The sequence below is a fragment of the Phodopus roborovskii genome, unplaced genomic scaffold (assembly GCF_943737965.1).
Source record: "Phodopus roborovskii unplaced genomic scaffold, PHOROB, whole genome shotgun sequence".
Lineage (NCBI taxonomy): Eukaryota > Metazoa > Chordata > Mammalia > Rodentia > Cricetidae > Phodopus > Phodopus roborovskii.
The window spans coordinates 43861065-43874357 of record NW_026126433.1 but is presented as its reverse complement, the minus strand read 5'-3'; the positions used below and the strand labels follow the sequence as shown (position 1 = coordinate 43874357).

General features: G+C 45.9%; 1 protein-coding gene across 2 annotated transcripts in view; it reads left to right on the top strand.

Moving 5' to 3' along the window:
* Positions 1-12465, top strand: part of Cadm3 (cell adhesion molecule 3) — a 29757-nt gene extending 17292 nt beyond the window's left edge. Inside the window, exons 2-10 of one of the 2 annotated variants that reach the window (XM_051186337.1) lie at positions 767-868; positions 3326-3466; positions 3723-3875; positions 4547-4684; positions 5050-5220; positions 7488-7578; positions 7954-8123; positions 11229-11354; positions 12157-12465. In XM_051186337.1, the coding sequence (XP_051042294.1) occupies positions 767-868; positions 3326-3466; positions 3723-3875; positions 4547-4684; positions 5050-5220; positions 7488-7578; positions 7954-8123; positions 11229-11354; positions 12157-12275 (1211 nt within the window). In that variant the 3' untranslated portion in view covers positions 12276-12465. The remainder of the gene's footprint in view (positions 1-766; positions 869-3325; positions 3467-3722; positions 3876-4546; positions 4685-5049; positions 5221-7487; positions 7579-7953; positions 8124-11228; positions 11355-12156) is intronic. The other variant, XM_051186338.1, reaches the window with a different exon arrangement.
* The last annotated feature ends 828 nt before the right edge of the window (positions 12466-13293 follow it).

Below are 13293 nucleotides of genomic sequence, written 5' to 3'. Positions count from 1 at the left end.
CAGGGTAACAAGTCTTGGTTGCGTCAAAGGCAGGTGCAGACTCAGTGAGGCAGAACTCTGGGAACCTAGTATGAAGACTTAGAATCTGAGCACAGAAGGTAAGACTCTGGGAAGCTGTAATGCAACTTCTAGCCCCAACTTTGGTCTTTCTGCAGTGTGGAGGATGCCTCACCTTGGAATAAAGAGCATCGGATTTGAAACCAGGCATTTCATTTCCAGTCTGTCCTCAATTTGCAAGACTCTGGGCGAGCCATTCCATTCTGCTTCAACTCGCCAAAACAGGAATGGCGATGCCAGCCCTTTTTTATAGGTTAAGGGAAAGAATCAAATGTGAACATATGCCCTAATGTTTAAACCTGGTGTTGTGTTAATAGATAATGTGGTACAACAAAAAGAATCCTGGATATCGTTTATAGTGCTTTGTTTTGTTTTCAGGTTTTCATTTTTCAGTAGTGAGCCCCGCACAATCTTTTGGGGGACTTCTTTTTCCTAGTCTGTGAAGTGGGAAAACTGGGCTGAATGGCCTCCGAGTTCTCTGACTCTAACATTTTATGACGGACAGCTAAAATTGTTACCATCTGCCTTTAAATGGCCGATCAGAGATCCTTTCTCAGAATTCTTGCTAATGTCTCACTTTCTCTTAGGTATGTTGATGAAACTACTTTCCATAGGGGCCTAGCCCCTCCCCCACCCCCACAATGGAAGTGTAGACACAAGCTATAGTAGTGTGCACAGGGTTCATCCTTGATGCAGGTTCTCTCCCCAGGCTACTGGCAGGAGCAGGATTTGGAGCTGGGAACTCTGGCTCCACTGGACGAGGCCCTCAGCTCCACAGTCTGGAGCAGCCCTGACATGCTGGCCAGTCAAGGTGAGATACCAGGCCCTTCATCTCAATGTTGTTCAGATGCCTCACTCATCCTCACATCATCTCCCACTCATGGTACTCCACCCCATATTCTCACTCCACTCATTATCACACAGCTTTCCTTCCATATGGCATTTAGTTCTTAGTTTTGCACCACCACCACCACAACATTACCATGCACCAACTCCGTCCCTCACTCTGGTACAAAGACCTCTGTAACCCTACACCTCTTTCCAAAAATAAGATGCCTCCAGAGAAGTGGATTACTCAAAACAAAGAGATCCTGGAGAGGCACTGTAAAAGATGAATTTTTCAAGTGAGACAAGGACAGAGGGATTAGAGTTTAGAAATCAATATATGTCTATTGCAAATGAAGGGCCTCAGACACCTTCCATTGAGACATTTTGAGAAAATTTCACTTGCAAATTTGCTCAGTGGCTACACAATAATCTCAAAATCCAATCATAGTCTTAATTCTCCTTTCATAGAACCACTTTAGGAACAACTCCAATGACAACAGCTCTATGTTGAGGACAGAACAGAGTTACAGTATTGAGAACTAGTGGGCTGATCTTGGGTCCCTTCACCATGTTGCCTTGCTGCCTGTGTCTATGAGATGAGGAAATTGGGTTTCTGGTCCTAGTGAGCTCCCTTACTTCCAGCTTTTATAATCCTAGGCAGTACTAACCATCAGGTTTCATACTCCAGTTCGGAAACTACGAGTCCTTAATGGTATGTCTTGCTTGGCATAATTTCCAGCATGCCTTCCCTCCTTATGGCCTTCTCTCTTTTAAGATCGCTCAGGGTGATGCAAGTCAGGTGACTGGAAAAGTAAGAAAGAAGCAGGCAGGTGGGGCCCAGCCTGTGGCAAAGGGAGCTTCTGATTGTTTTCACAGTATTCTCGAGAGGGTGTGGTAAGCATGATTCCTGGTTTCCTATGGGGCCATGAATGTTGCTGGTTGAGGAATTCTGAGACAGAGAGCAGACTTTTGGATATTCCTGAAGCAGAGAAGGGAGATGATTATTTTAGATTAGTTCTGAGGAGGTCACTGCTGTTGGGTCACTAAAAGCGATTCTGAAGATGAGGCAATCAATATGAGGAATCAGAATCTATGCTGTGGGAACTTAGCACAATGCCTGGTGTGGGAAACAGATGCCAGCATTGGAGAGGTTCACAGCTAGGCTTGAGGAGAAGGTTCATTTGGCATTCAACTGATTTATCCAAAAGATTTCTGGATTTCTTCCTTCCTCTCCCTTCTTTCTTTTCTTCCTTCCATCCCTCTTCCTCTATTTCTCTGTATGTGTGTGAGTGTGTATGAGTGTGTGTGTGTGTGTGTATGAGTGTATGTGTCTTATTTTTGATACAGGGTATATGCAGTCCAAGTTGGCCTCAAACTCAGTATATAGGCAAGAATAACCTACAATTTTTTCTCCATCTGTCTCTACTTTCTGAGTAATGGGATAACATGTGTGTTCCATCACAACTAGTCATTGTGGTGCTGGGATCCAATCTAGGGTTTCCTGAATTCTAGGAATTCTATCAAACTGAGCTTGCATTTTGTTTAAGTTCTCTAAGGAGAGGGGAGTTAGAAAATATACCTTCATCACTTCAGTCTTTTGCTCTTTAAATGACATCAGGTTTGGTGAATTGGGTTTGTATTTGGGGAGACAGGAAGACTTACCAGGAAAGAGAACAAATAGTTGGATGTGGTTATGCATGTCTATAATCCCAGCATTTAGAAAGCAGGGGCAGAAGGACTTTGGTAAATTTAAGACCATCTTGAATACATAGTAAATACTAGGCCAGCCAGGACTACACAGTAAGACCTCGTCCTAACAGCAGCTGCAACAACTCATAATAATAGTAAAACTGATGATGGATTTGATTGTGTTGAGATTATTGCTAGAAAAAAATTTAAAGTATGTTTTAAATGTTTCTGTCTTCAATTTCTATTTTGTTTGTTTGGTTTCTTATATAGATGAATGCATACACCAAGAGCTGGTTTAGACTTTTCCCCATCAGTTTTTTATTATTAGTCATAATAGTTTCTGGTGGTTTTGCTCTTACAATAGGTGGTGACAGGAAGGCAAAACATAGGATGGCAGATATGTATGTGTGTTCTCAATGATGAATGGAAGAACCATATCTAAAAATACACATGTGGAGTAGAATGTTGAGATCTGGGTGCCTTTATTCTTTTAGTGTTTGTGACCCTGTCTGTTCATCCAACATTCAACAAGTGATGATACTTTCTATGTATCCAAAGTGAGAGAAGAACAGGTCTGTCTCCTCTCTATTACCACAACCACCTCTCTATCCTTTCACTCATGAAGCCTCAAGAGCATACAGACACCAGAACCTCGGGTAGCCTGAATTAGATGAGATGGACTGTGGCCCAGTAATGGGTAGACATCCTCAGGGCTCCTCATGAAACTAAATGTACTACTCTACCCCTGCAGATAGCCAGCCCTGGACATCTGATGAAACAGTGGTGGCTGGTGGCACCGTGGTGCTCAAGTGTCAAGTAAAAGATCATGAAGACTCATCCCTTCAGTGGTCTAATCCTGCCCAGCAGACTCTATATTTTGGGGAGAAGAGAGGTAGTATCTCATGAATGACCTTTCTCCATGGGAATCATGGGCTAGGAGAAAGGGACAGCTGAGGGGAATTTTCTTTGTAGTCCAGGCTGAGAAACACAAGGTATGTTATTGGAAAACATAATAAACTGGGGTCTCCTCAGTTGTTTACAGAGAATAATCTGCACTACAGCTCTGACCTTAGCCATACATAGTCTTAAAAGTCTTATAACATGCAAGGTACTTGTAGCATCCTGACTCTCAGTTCTGATTTCCCCAGCCCTTCGAGATAATCGGATTCAGCTGGTTAGCTCCACTCCCCACGAACTCAGTATCAGCATCAGCAATGTGGCGCTGGCAGACGAGGGCGAGTACACATGCTCCATCTTCACTATGCCTGTTCGAACCGCCAAGTCCCTTGTCACTGTGCTCGGTGAGGCTCTCAAACCCCCTTGTCTCCACAGCATGCTGCTTTGTAAACAAATCTCCCTCAGTTGATCCCCAAAGCATCCCAGAACCAGGCAAGCCTCTAGTAATATCAGAAAAGTTCTACATATTTCCCTTTAAATGCAAGGAAACAGGGTCTGATCTGCTGTACTTACTATTTGATCTGGAACAAATCTCTTTAAGCATAAACTTCATAATGTGTAGCAAAGAATGGTCATTCCACTTCACTCCAGAAATTATATGTGAGAACACAAGTTCTATATATAATATCTAGTTCTAATTTCTAAGAAAAGTTCTTCAGTTGCTTGAATACAGTTATCTTCATCCTGTATTCTAATTCCTATCTCCACTCCCCTGGGCCTTTCACTATCTGCATGGCCACCTAGCTGGACTCTGGGGTATGCAGTCATGACTGTCCTTTAAGCACAGCATCCCCATTCCTCCTACACTCTCATACTTACTCCCCTCAGTCTTCCCATCTTGTCCTCAGGAAGTAGATCCAAGAACGTTGACTCTTTATGTGTCTACCCATCTTTGTAAACCAAAGTAGAGCTCAACTATCCTGCCCCTTATAGAGGACATATCTACAGGGAGAGCTTGAAGTGTGACTTCATGGTGCCTCTCCTTCCTATCCCGGCCATCCTCTCTCCATGGCAGGAATCCCACAGAAACCCATAATCACTGGTTATAAGTCATCCTTGCGGGAAAAGGAGACAGCCACTCTAAACTGTCAGTCTTCTGGGAGCAAACCCGCAGCTCAGCTCACCTGGAGGAAAGGTGACCAGGAGCTCCATGGTGAGTAGCTCCTGCCTGGGGTTACAGGAATGAGGTGGTGCAGGGAAGCAGGTGTGTGAGGGATGTCTACATATGGCACATAAGAAAAAGTGGAGATAAAGAAAGTGAATGGTAGATGCATTGTAGACATGTGTGTGTGTCAGAGTCTACATTCTGTTTATGCATTCATATCCATTTCAAACATTCTCTAACTTGTCCAAGATAGACTCAAAATCTGTGTGGGCCCAGATAGGATCTTTATGTTAAGATACAGGCTGTCTGTATATACTGACCATGTATCCTGTGTGTGTGTGTGTGTGTGTGTGTGTGTGTGTGTGTGTGTGTGTGTGTGCGTGCTTCTGTCTGTCTGCCTGTTTGCATTTCAGGAGACCAAACACGAGTCCAGGAAGATCCCAATGGAAAAACCTTCACTGTGAGCAGCTCAGTGTCATTCCAGGTTACCCGGGAGGATGATGGAGCAAGCATCGTGTGCTCTGTGAACCATGAATCTCTAAAGGGAGCCGACAGATCCACCTCTCAGCGCATTGAAGTTTTATGTATGTCATGGGCTTTGGGGTGAGAAGGACCAGGTGTGAGGTAGGGAGTGAGGAAAAGAAAAGTGCTGCTGGCTGCACATGAGGCAACATGCACAGTGAAAGTGGCAAGGCTTCAGAAGAACAGGCCCTGTAGTAAACATTGCAGGCTCAGAGAGCCGAGGTCTTTGTCTCAATGAGTTGATTCTGCTTGTGCTGCGGGAGAGCAGCCACAGACAGAGCATAAACAAATGAGTTGGGCTGCATTCCAATAAAACTTTATTTACAAAAGCTTGCAGCTGGCAAGATTTGGCCCATGGGCAAAGTTTCCCAGCCCTTGGGCTATACTGGTGAATTGGAACTAGACTGTAACTGACATTGCTAAGTGTAGCAAACCCAGAGTCTCCAGATGTAGTTACTTGTCTGTACTCTACAACATGCTGGTTGTGTGGTGTGAAGACAGCTCTCCCCCACTGATCTTCCTTATTTATTTGTGATCATGGCTGTCATTGTGGCCTCTTCTCACTGGAATTCTGTGAGGCCTAGTGGTATGGGTGGAAGGGAAGGGCAATTCTCTCTGTTGTCAAAGAGTCCAAGGACTTTTACCTCCTAGTCATTTTTCTATTTGCCCCAGTCCCACACTTCTTGGGATTCTGATCTAAGGTGACCAGTTGTCAGTATCACTGCTTTATATACTTTCTCCACACCGCTTCATCCTCTTCGTGGACTCTTCCTTTAGTAGGGGATGTCTGAAGAAGCCGGAATATTTGCAAACTTCTCATCTGAGGAAATCTAGAAATTTTTCAAAGAAATGTTCCTGCATGGAAAGCAAAAGGAATAATAGAAGTGTGGGAGGTATATACAACAATGCTTATCTTTTCCTAATTTACCAAAAGGTTGGTAATTTTCAAAAATAGCTAGAGCTTTTAATCTCCTTATGGAAGACACAAGATGATTAATTTCCTAACTTTGGTGCCATTTAATCAGTGGCTAGACCTTTCATTCAAGCTATAATATTGTTTAATTTTGAACAGTACCATAGTCCATTTGGATGACACTCAATGGGCAGGCTGATGAGTAGCCTTCTAGCCAGTACTGACACATGCTAGCTGTATTGCCTTCACCAAAGCATTTCATCTCTCTTTGAATACTGCTTACTACCCTGAATTATACTGAGAATAGATGGAATAATATACATGAAAGAACTATACAAACTTCCAAGTTCTAAATTGCTATAAAGTCTTTCTGTATTTACTAGTTCCAAGTGTAAGGCCCTGAGCCTTGGGCTGTTCTCTTGAGGCCTGGTCCCCAGCCATAACTGAAGAATACTCTTTGCTACTGGAGTCCCACAGAGTCCTCTCTTAGATACCAGCCCATTTGGCTATTACTCTGCAGGGTCTCCTTTGGCCTGTGATCAGTAGCCAGGGCCAGGCCTCAAATGCGCCATTCCAGGTGTTATGCTAGAGATCTCTTCCTGGGCTGTGAAGCCCAGGAATGCCGGTTTTCTCACCTGACCTGGCTCTCTTTGTCCTGAACAATTTAGCTGGAGCATGTTCATGAACTGCTTGTTGAGGTTGTCTCTGTCCTTAGGGATAGTGTGTCCTCTTTATCTGTGGTTCCAAACCAGCATCTGGTCACATTGTTCTCAGCCACCATCTGGACCCAGCCTCCTAAACAGCCTTTTGGCATCAGTGACAGATATCATTATTCCCTCACAGAGCCATCCATATTGTCTCAGGTCTCGCTCTCTCTCTCTCTCTTTTTCCAGCCAAAATTTGACCCCCCACCCCTGCTGTTTCTATACTTTCAGTCTATGTTTGGACTGACCATTTTAAGGGAGGTTTTGTGTTCATGTGTTGCTTTCACTCTTAAGCATGTGCACAGAGCAGACAGAATTGAGAGGTTGTGGACTCAGTCAGTGTCAAGTTCACTTTCTTTGTTCCTTTAAAAATATGTATTAGGTACTGTCTATGTGCCAGGCAGTTTGCTAGGCATGAATAAACCATGGGTTCTCCTCAGCTCTGCTAAGACATCCCGTAAGTTCCCCCAAGGACAGGCCTGCTGGAATGCCATCACTCAAAGGTTGAGATACAGCAGGTTGCTCTCCGTTTGTGGCGCTCACAGTCTGTGTTCACAAGAGCTGGGAGGAAAAGGGGCTTGTTCACAATCTTTCATATTTCTGGGACTTCGGGGGATAGACTCTGTAGCATGTCACTAAACGATTCCAAGGTTCTAGGGATCTCCTATGCAGAGTGGGGAGTTTGGCGCTGACATCATGTACTTCTCCACAGACACTCCGACAGCCATGATTAGACCAGAGCCTGCACATCCCCGGGAAGGCCAGAAGCTGTTGTTACATTGTGAGGGTCGCGGCAATCCAGTGTAAGAAGAGAGTCCATGGTTTCTGATGCGGCCCTACACTCTTAGATAACTCCCCACCCCCTGGGTACCCACGGGGGCATATCTCCTATTCCTCTACCTCCACAATAGCATTTCTCCTTTATGTCTACTGCAAAGCAGCAGAAGTGGGGTTGGTTCCCCTAAGGAACAAAGTCACAGTAAGATACAGATCAAAGCACCTCTACCTGCTCTGAATTGTACTTAAGACTGATGATCCCACAGCCCCACCAACACCCACCCTCTGGACTATACAGCATCTTAAACGTCACCAGTTTCTGACTCCCCTGTTATCAGTTTTTAAGTCCTCTAGACCTTTGGCCCAGGCCATCCTGAACACTTCCCATCTTTCTATCTCAGCCCCCAGCAGTACCTGTGGGTAAAGGAAGGCAGCGAGCCACCCCTGAAGATGACCCAAGAGAGTGCTCTCATCTTCCCCTTCCTGAACAAGAGTGACAGTGGCACCTATGGCTGTACAGCCACCAGCAACATGGGCAGCTACACAGCCTACTTTACCCTCAATGTCAATGGTAAGTCTCTGGCTTCTCCGACATCTCTCTTCTTTGGTCATCTCTTGCTTTCCTGTCAGTAACCCCCCCCCCCACTTAAGTAGTAGTAGGGTGGATGGAAAATGCCCAACTACTGGGAAGCACTGCCCTTAGGTCCTAGCAATGTGTAACAATGGTAATTCAATAGAAAGATTGGCTCCTGCTGCCTCTGCCTGCAGGCAGTGACTCCTTTGGAACCATCTATCACCTGATGGGAGAATATCAACTTCATGTAGAGGGCCCTCTTGAGGGCTTGTGTGCTTGCTGAAAAGCTCCTCCTCCTGGGACCAGATATGGAGTGGATGATGCTGCCATCAGTTCCGTTCCTAAGGACTCTGTGCATTATAGTTTGGAAAAGATTAAAAGAAACAAGCATGCACTGTTTCAAGAGATGGTCCAAATCTCTTCACTAATGTTTCACCTTCCAAAGGTGCTGCTTCCTGAAATTCTCAGAAACTGACCCCACCAGATGCCTAGAATATTAGGTTAGTCAGTAAAGTGTCAGCCAGTTGGAGCAAAACAGAAATAGGTGTGGTAGCTAACATTTGTAATTCCAGTGCTGGGGAGACAGAGATGGCTATCCTACTTGATGAGCTCTCAGCTAGTGAAAAATGACCATGACCTTGTCACAAAGAATCAGGTGGATGGAATTCCTCTGGCCTCTACAGTTAGTACACAGGAATGCATGGACATTAGCACACACACACACACATGTGTGCGTGTGCGTGTGTGTGTGTGTGTGTGTGTGTGTGTGTGCATGCACAAAATACATTCAAACCCAGCTTCAAGAGAAATGACAGGACAGAGTTGGCTTTAGAGGAAGCTGGAAGGGAAATTTTTTTCTTCTTTTTAAGACACGGATGGCATTGAAGTCCTTCTAGAAAGTCTTCAGATCTTTCTGCAGAATAGGGGAAGTGCTGAAGAAACTTTGGGGTCTTCCCTCATTTGAAATACCCAGTGAGGCAGGGAATGGGGTACCTAACACCCAGGATCCCAGAGATGAGAAAGAGGCCCAAGTACTTGGGACCAGAATGTTTGTTTACATTGGTGATTAGGAGTCCTGAGCTGATCTCTCACCACATGGGATCATCTAGGCACAACCCCAGGGCTAGTGTAAGATTCTGAGAGCTACGACAAGGCACTGGAATCCAAGCTCGGCCCGCGGATCTTCCAGACCATTTCCAATGCTGATTGGCAGTGAAAAAAAAAAAAAAAAAAAAAAGTGTATATGCCCTGCAGTTGATATCTTGTTGATCCTTCTGCCCTGGGATAAAAAGCTAAGCAGGCCTAGTTGACTAGTTTGCTGCCAGTGCTGACGCCTGGTGGTGGAAGGAGTTACTGCAGCCTCCTCAGGAACCTTCCCCAGTGAAGACTTGCCAAGAATGAAGTACTTATACCTGGAGACAGAGGGTGGTTATTGACAACCCCAGAGACCATTTTGACAGTGAAAGACTGTGTTTTTCCAAGAACTTTTTGCTTCTATAGATTCCAGAGTAAATATACAGGGTTGATTTTCACAGTGGGCCACGTCTCCTGTTTCTTCCCCTAAATCACATCAACACATCTGCCCCCTCATGGAACTCATGGGTTATCCTCCAGCTCTTTCACAAGCAGAACATTTTAAAAAGGCACTAATGCTTTTCCTTTTCAATTAAGGCATAGGAAGTTAAGGAACTAAAAAGCTGGCCTAGTCAAGCCCTAGAAAACATAAGGTAGGGAAAAAAAAGTATAGGAATTAATGAAGCTGCAAGACTCAAGCTGAGTCCAAAAAAACAAAAACAAAACCAACCAAAACAAAAAAAAAACCCAACCAAACAAACAAAAAACAAAACAGGAGGTCTCCCATGGAGGGGGGAATGACAGCTGTGGCTAATGCAGAGACATCAGAACTGTCCTGGGCTTGTGCACTTGTCCACAGAGATTTGGGTTTCTGACCAAGATTAGCATTTTTATTGACATTCTTGATCCAGGTGCCACTATGAAATCAGTCCACACCTATTATGGATGGTGAATTTTGTATAGCAATTGGAGGGAACACTAGCCATTGTGTGTGAGAGAGAAGTCAAACCAATCTTAAGCATAAACGTTTAGATGATGTCAAAGTGATGATGAAGTACTAGGCCTCCTTCCTTGGATGGGTCAGAAGATTGGGTTTTACTGAATCACTAATCCTCCTTGCTAAGAAAGAATTACTAAAGAAAAAGAACAGATATGTTCTAGGGCATGTACATTGGGGTGCTAAAGGAAGAAAGAAAGAAACACCCAGGAGCAGAGCTGTTAAATGCTGTGATAAGGCAGTTGTGTAGGCCATAACCCAGGCTGGGATAAGGATGCTGGGGTAGAACCTGAGGTCCTAGGCTCATTCTAAAGATGGCGAATGGTCTTCTAATTCCCCTCAGATGATAACTTTGCTCTCTAAAGAAATTTACAAGTCTTATATATGGTGGCACAGTCTAGCATTTTTTTCACAAGGTGTTTTCCAAATGCTTAACCCTTGGATCCATCAGTTTTCACTGTTTCTTCCCCATCTGGTCTTCAGACTGGAAAAGTGACAAACAAACCCCTAAAGAGACTGGTAGAATACTAAACAGGATGTGAGAAGACATGGGAGAAAGTAAATGAACAAGAAAACACAAATGTACCTGTGTGTGTGTGTGTGTGTGTGTGTGTGACAGAGAGAGAGACAGAGAGACAGAGAGACAGAGAGACAGAGAGACAGAGAGAGGGGGTGGGAGTAGAGTGAAGGGTGGAGAGAGGGAGGAAGGAGAATTTTGATATTGGTCATAGGCATTAAAGCAATTATCTCACTAAGGTCAAGCTTTGGTTCTAAAAAAGCTACTTGGATAGTACAGTAAGAGCTGGTTTGTTTATTGCCTGATGGATATATCCATTTTCTTGAACAATTACTACATTGCCATCGTGGTGATAATCACTTGAACACAGACTAAGGCATGTCCCCTGTGCTTGCATATACCTCCTGGGTTCTCCTGATGCCGATGTCTCTTCTGTGAGATTATCCAGAGACAAATCAGCATGTGAGTTATGTCCTCCCCTCCCCAGTTCTAACTATGCCTTTCCTCCCTGCAGACCCCAGTCCAGTGCCCTCATCCTCCAGTACCTACCACGCCATCATAGGAGGGATTGTGGCTTTCATTGTCTTCTTGTTGCTCATTCTGCTCATCTTCCTGGGACACTATTTGATCCGGCACAAAGGTCAGAGGCATCAAGAGGACTTGGGTGGGTGAGAAGATCAGTCAGGGAAGATGAGACAGTAAGAGGGCTTCATTCAGGGCCCTGTAAACTCATTCAGCCCCTAAGGCTGTCTGAGAAACAAATACAGCCAACCCATGCAATGCCATTGCTGTGATCACTGAGCAACAGCAACCCCACAGTCAAGCCTGATCACTTGGTAAATATCCAAGTACAATCAGACCTGCCCACTCAGTCAGCTGCTCTTTGCTGCTCTGCATTTGGGTCCTGCTCACCAGTCTCTAGCCCCTTCCTTCTTGTCCTTCTCCTCTTTTCCATCTGTTCAGCTTCCTGGCTTCCTTTTCTTTCTGTGATCTCCTTCCTCTTCATCCTCATCCATATCTTTACTCTTTGTTTTACTTTCTCTTCTATTCTGTTGTTTCATGCAGCTAGCAGCCTAACTGCCTAGACTGGTCATGCCTCATGCCTAAGTTATATCTCCACTACAAGTGCGCGCGCGCACACACACACACACACACACACACACACACACACACACACACACACACACACACACACCTCTTTTATCCCTTGCCTACATTATAGATGAGATTTTAGTTAAGGGAAGGATTCGTTATTCATGGGGGTGTGGTCAGGTGAGGGATGTTGGCAGCAAAATGCAAATTAGAGAAGGTGGGGTGGATGAAAGCTCTAGGCAAGAGAAAGATGAGATGAGCAATGTGTGAGTGGGTGGGTAGGAAAGTGGGCAGGGCGGACTTCAGACGCTGAGAAGCTTCTGAACAGAGGAGCTTCTATCTCCACACAGGAACCTACCTGACACATGAGGCCAAGGGCTCCGACGACGCTCCAGATGCGGATACGGCCATCATCAACGCAGAAGGCGGGCAGTCAGGCGGGGATGACAAGAAGGAATATTTCATCTAGGAGCACCCACTCACCTCCTGCGCCCCTCGGGGGCCCCATGGGGACTGCTGGGCTGTCACCAACCTGGACTTGTACAGAGCGACCCCAGGGCCGCCCCTCCCGCTTGCTCCCCAGCCCACCCAGCCCCCTGTACAGAATGTCTGCTTTGGGTGCGGTTTTGTACTCGGTTTGGAATGGGGGGGAGGAGGGCGGGGGGGGGAGGGGTGGGTCGCCCTCAGCCCTTTCCGTGGCTTCTCTGCGTTTGGGTTATTATTATTTTTGTAACAATCCCAAATCAAATCCGTCTCCAAGGCTGGAGAGGCGGGGGCCATGGGGGTGAGGAGAGCAGCGAATCTGCAGTGTTCGGCAAGAAAGTCGGAGGGATGAGAAATGAATGAGGAGCAGGGCTGGTTCGCAGGCGGGGGCTTACAAGGCCCTCCTTCCATTTTCACAGCAGGTCAGCCTCCCAAGTGTCTCCGAGGAACCTGGGTTTGGAAGCAGGGGCTAGGGGTAGCTCTACCTCTGCCAGCCATGTATTGTGAGCTACAGACAGGGAGACAGGTGTCAGGCCGATACCCATCTTCCATTACATAAGAAAAAGATGAGTAGGAGAGTCCTCGAGAAGATGAGAACTGAAGATGGCATGCAGCCTCACAGGGATCCTGGGCTTCATCATGTCCCTCCCAGAGAGTAGATTTCCAGAGAGAGGATGAAGGAAAGGACACTGTCCATCATTGCCCCCACATGATGAACGAAGCCAGGCTCTTTTCACAGAATCGGCCCTTGGGGGTCAGCAGAGCTCAGCTTTCTGTCCTAGCTCCAGCAGTTGTGGAAGAAAGTGCACTGCTTCTGGGCTGGGCAGCGTCTGCTTCTCGGAGGGGCCCCTCACTCTTACCCAAGACCCTGGACTGTTGCACGGCAACCGCTCCTCTCATGGCATTGCTCAGCAACTACTCCTCCACCCTGTGTCACCCTGTGCCCTCTCCTGTTCCCTGTACCATCCCTCAGTCCCTCCTCCCTCAGCAGCCAGGCAGACATG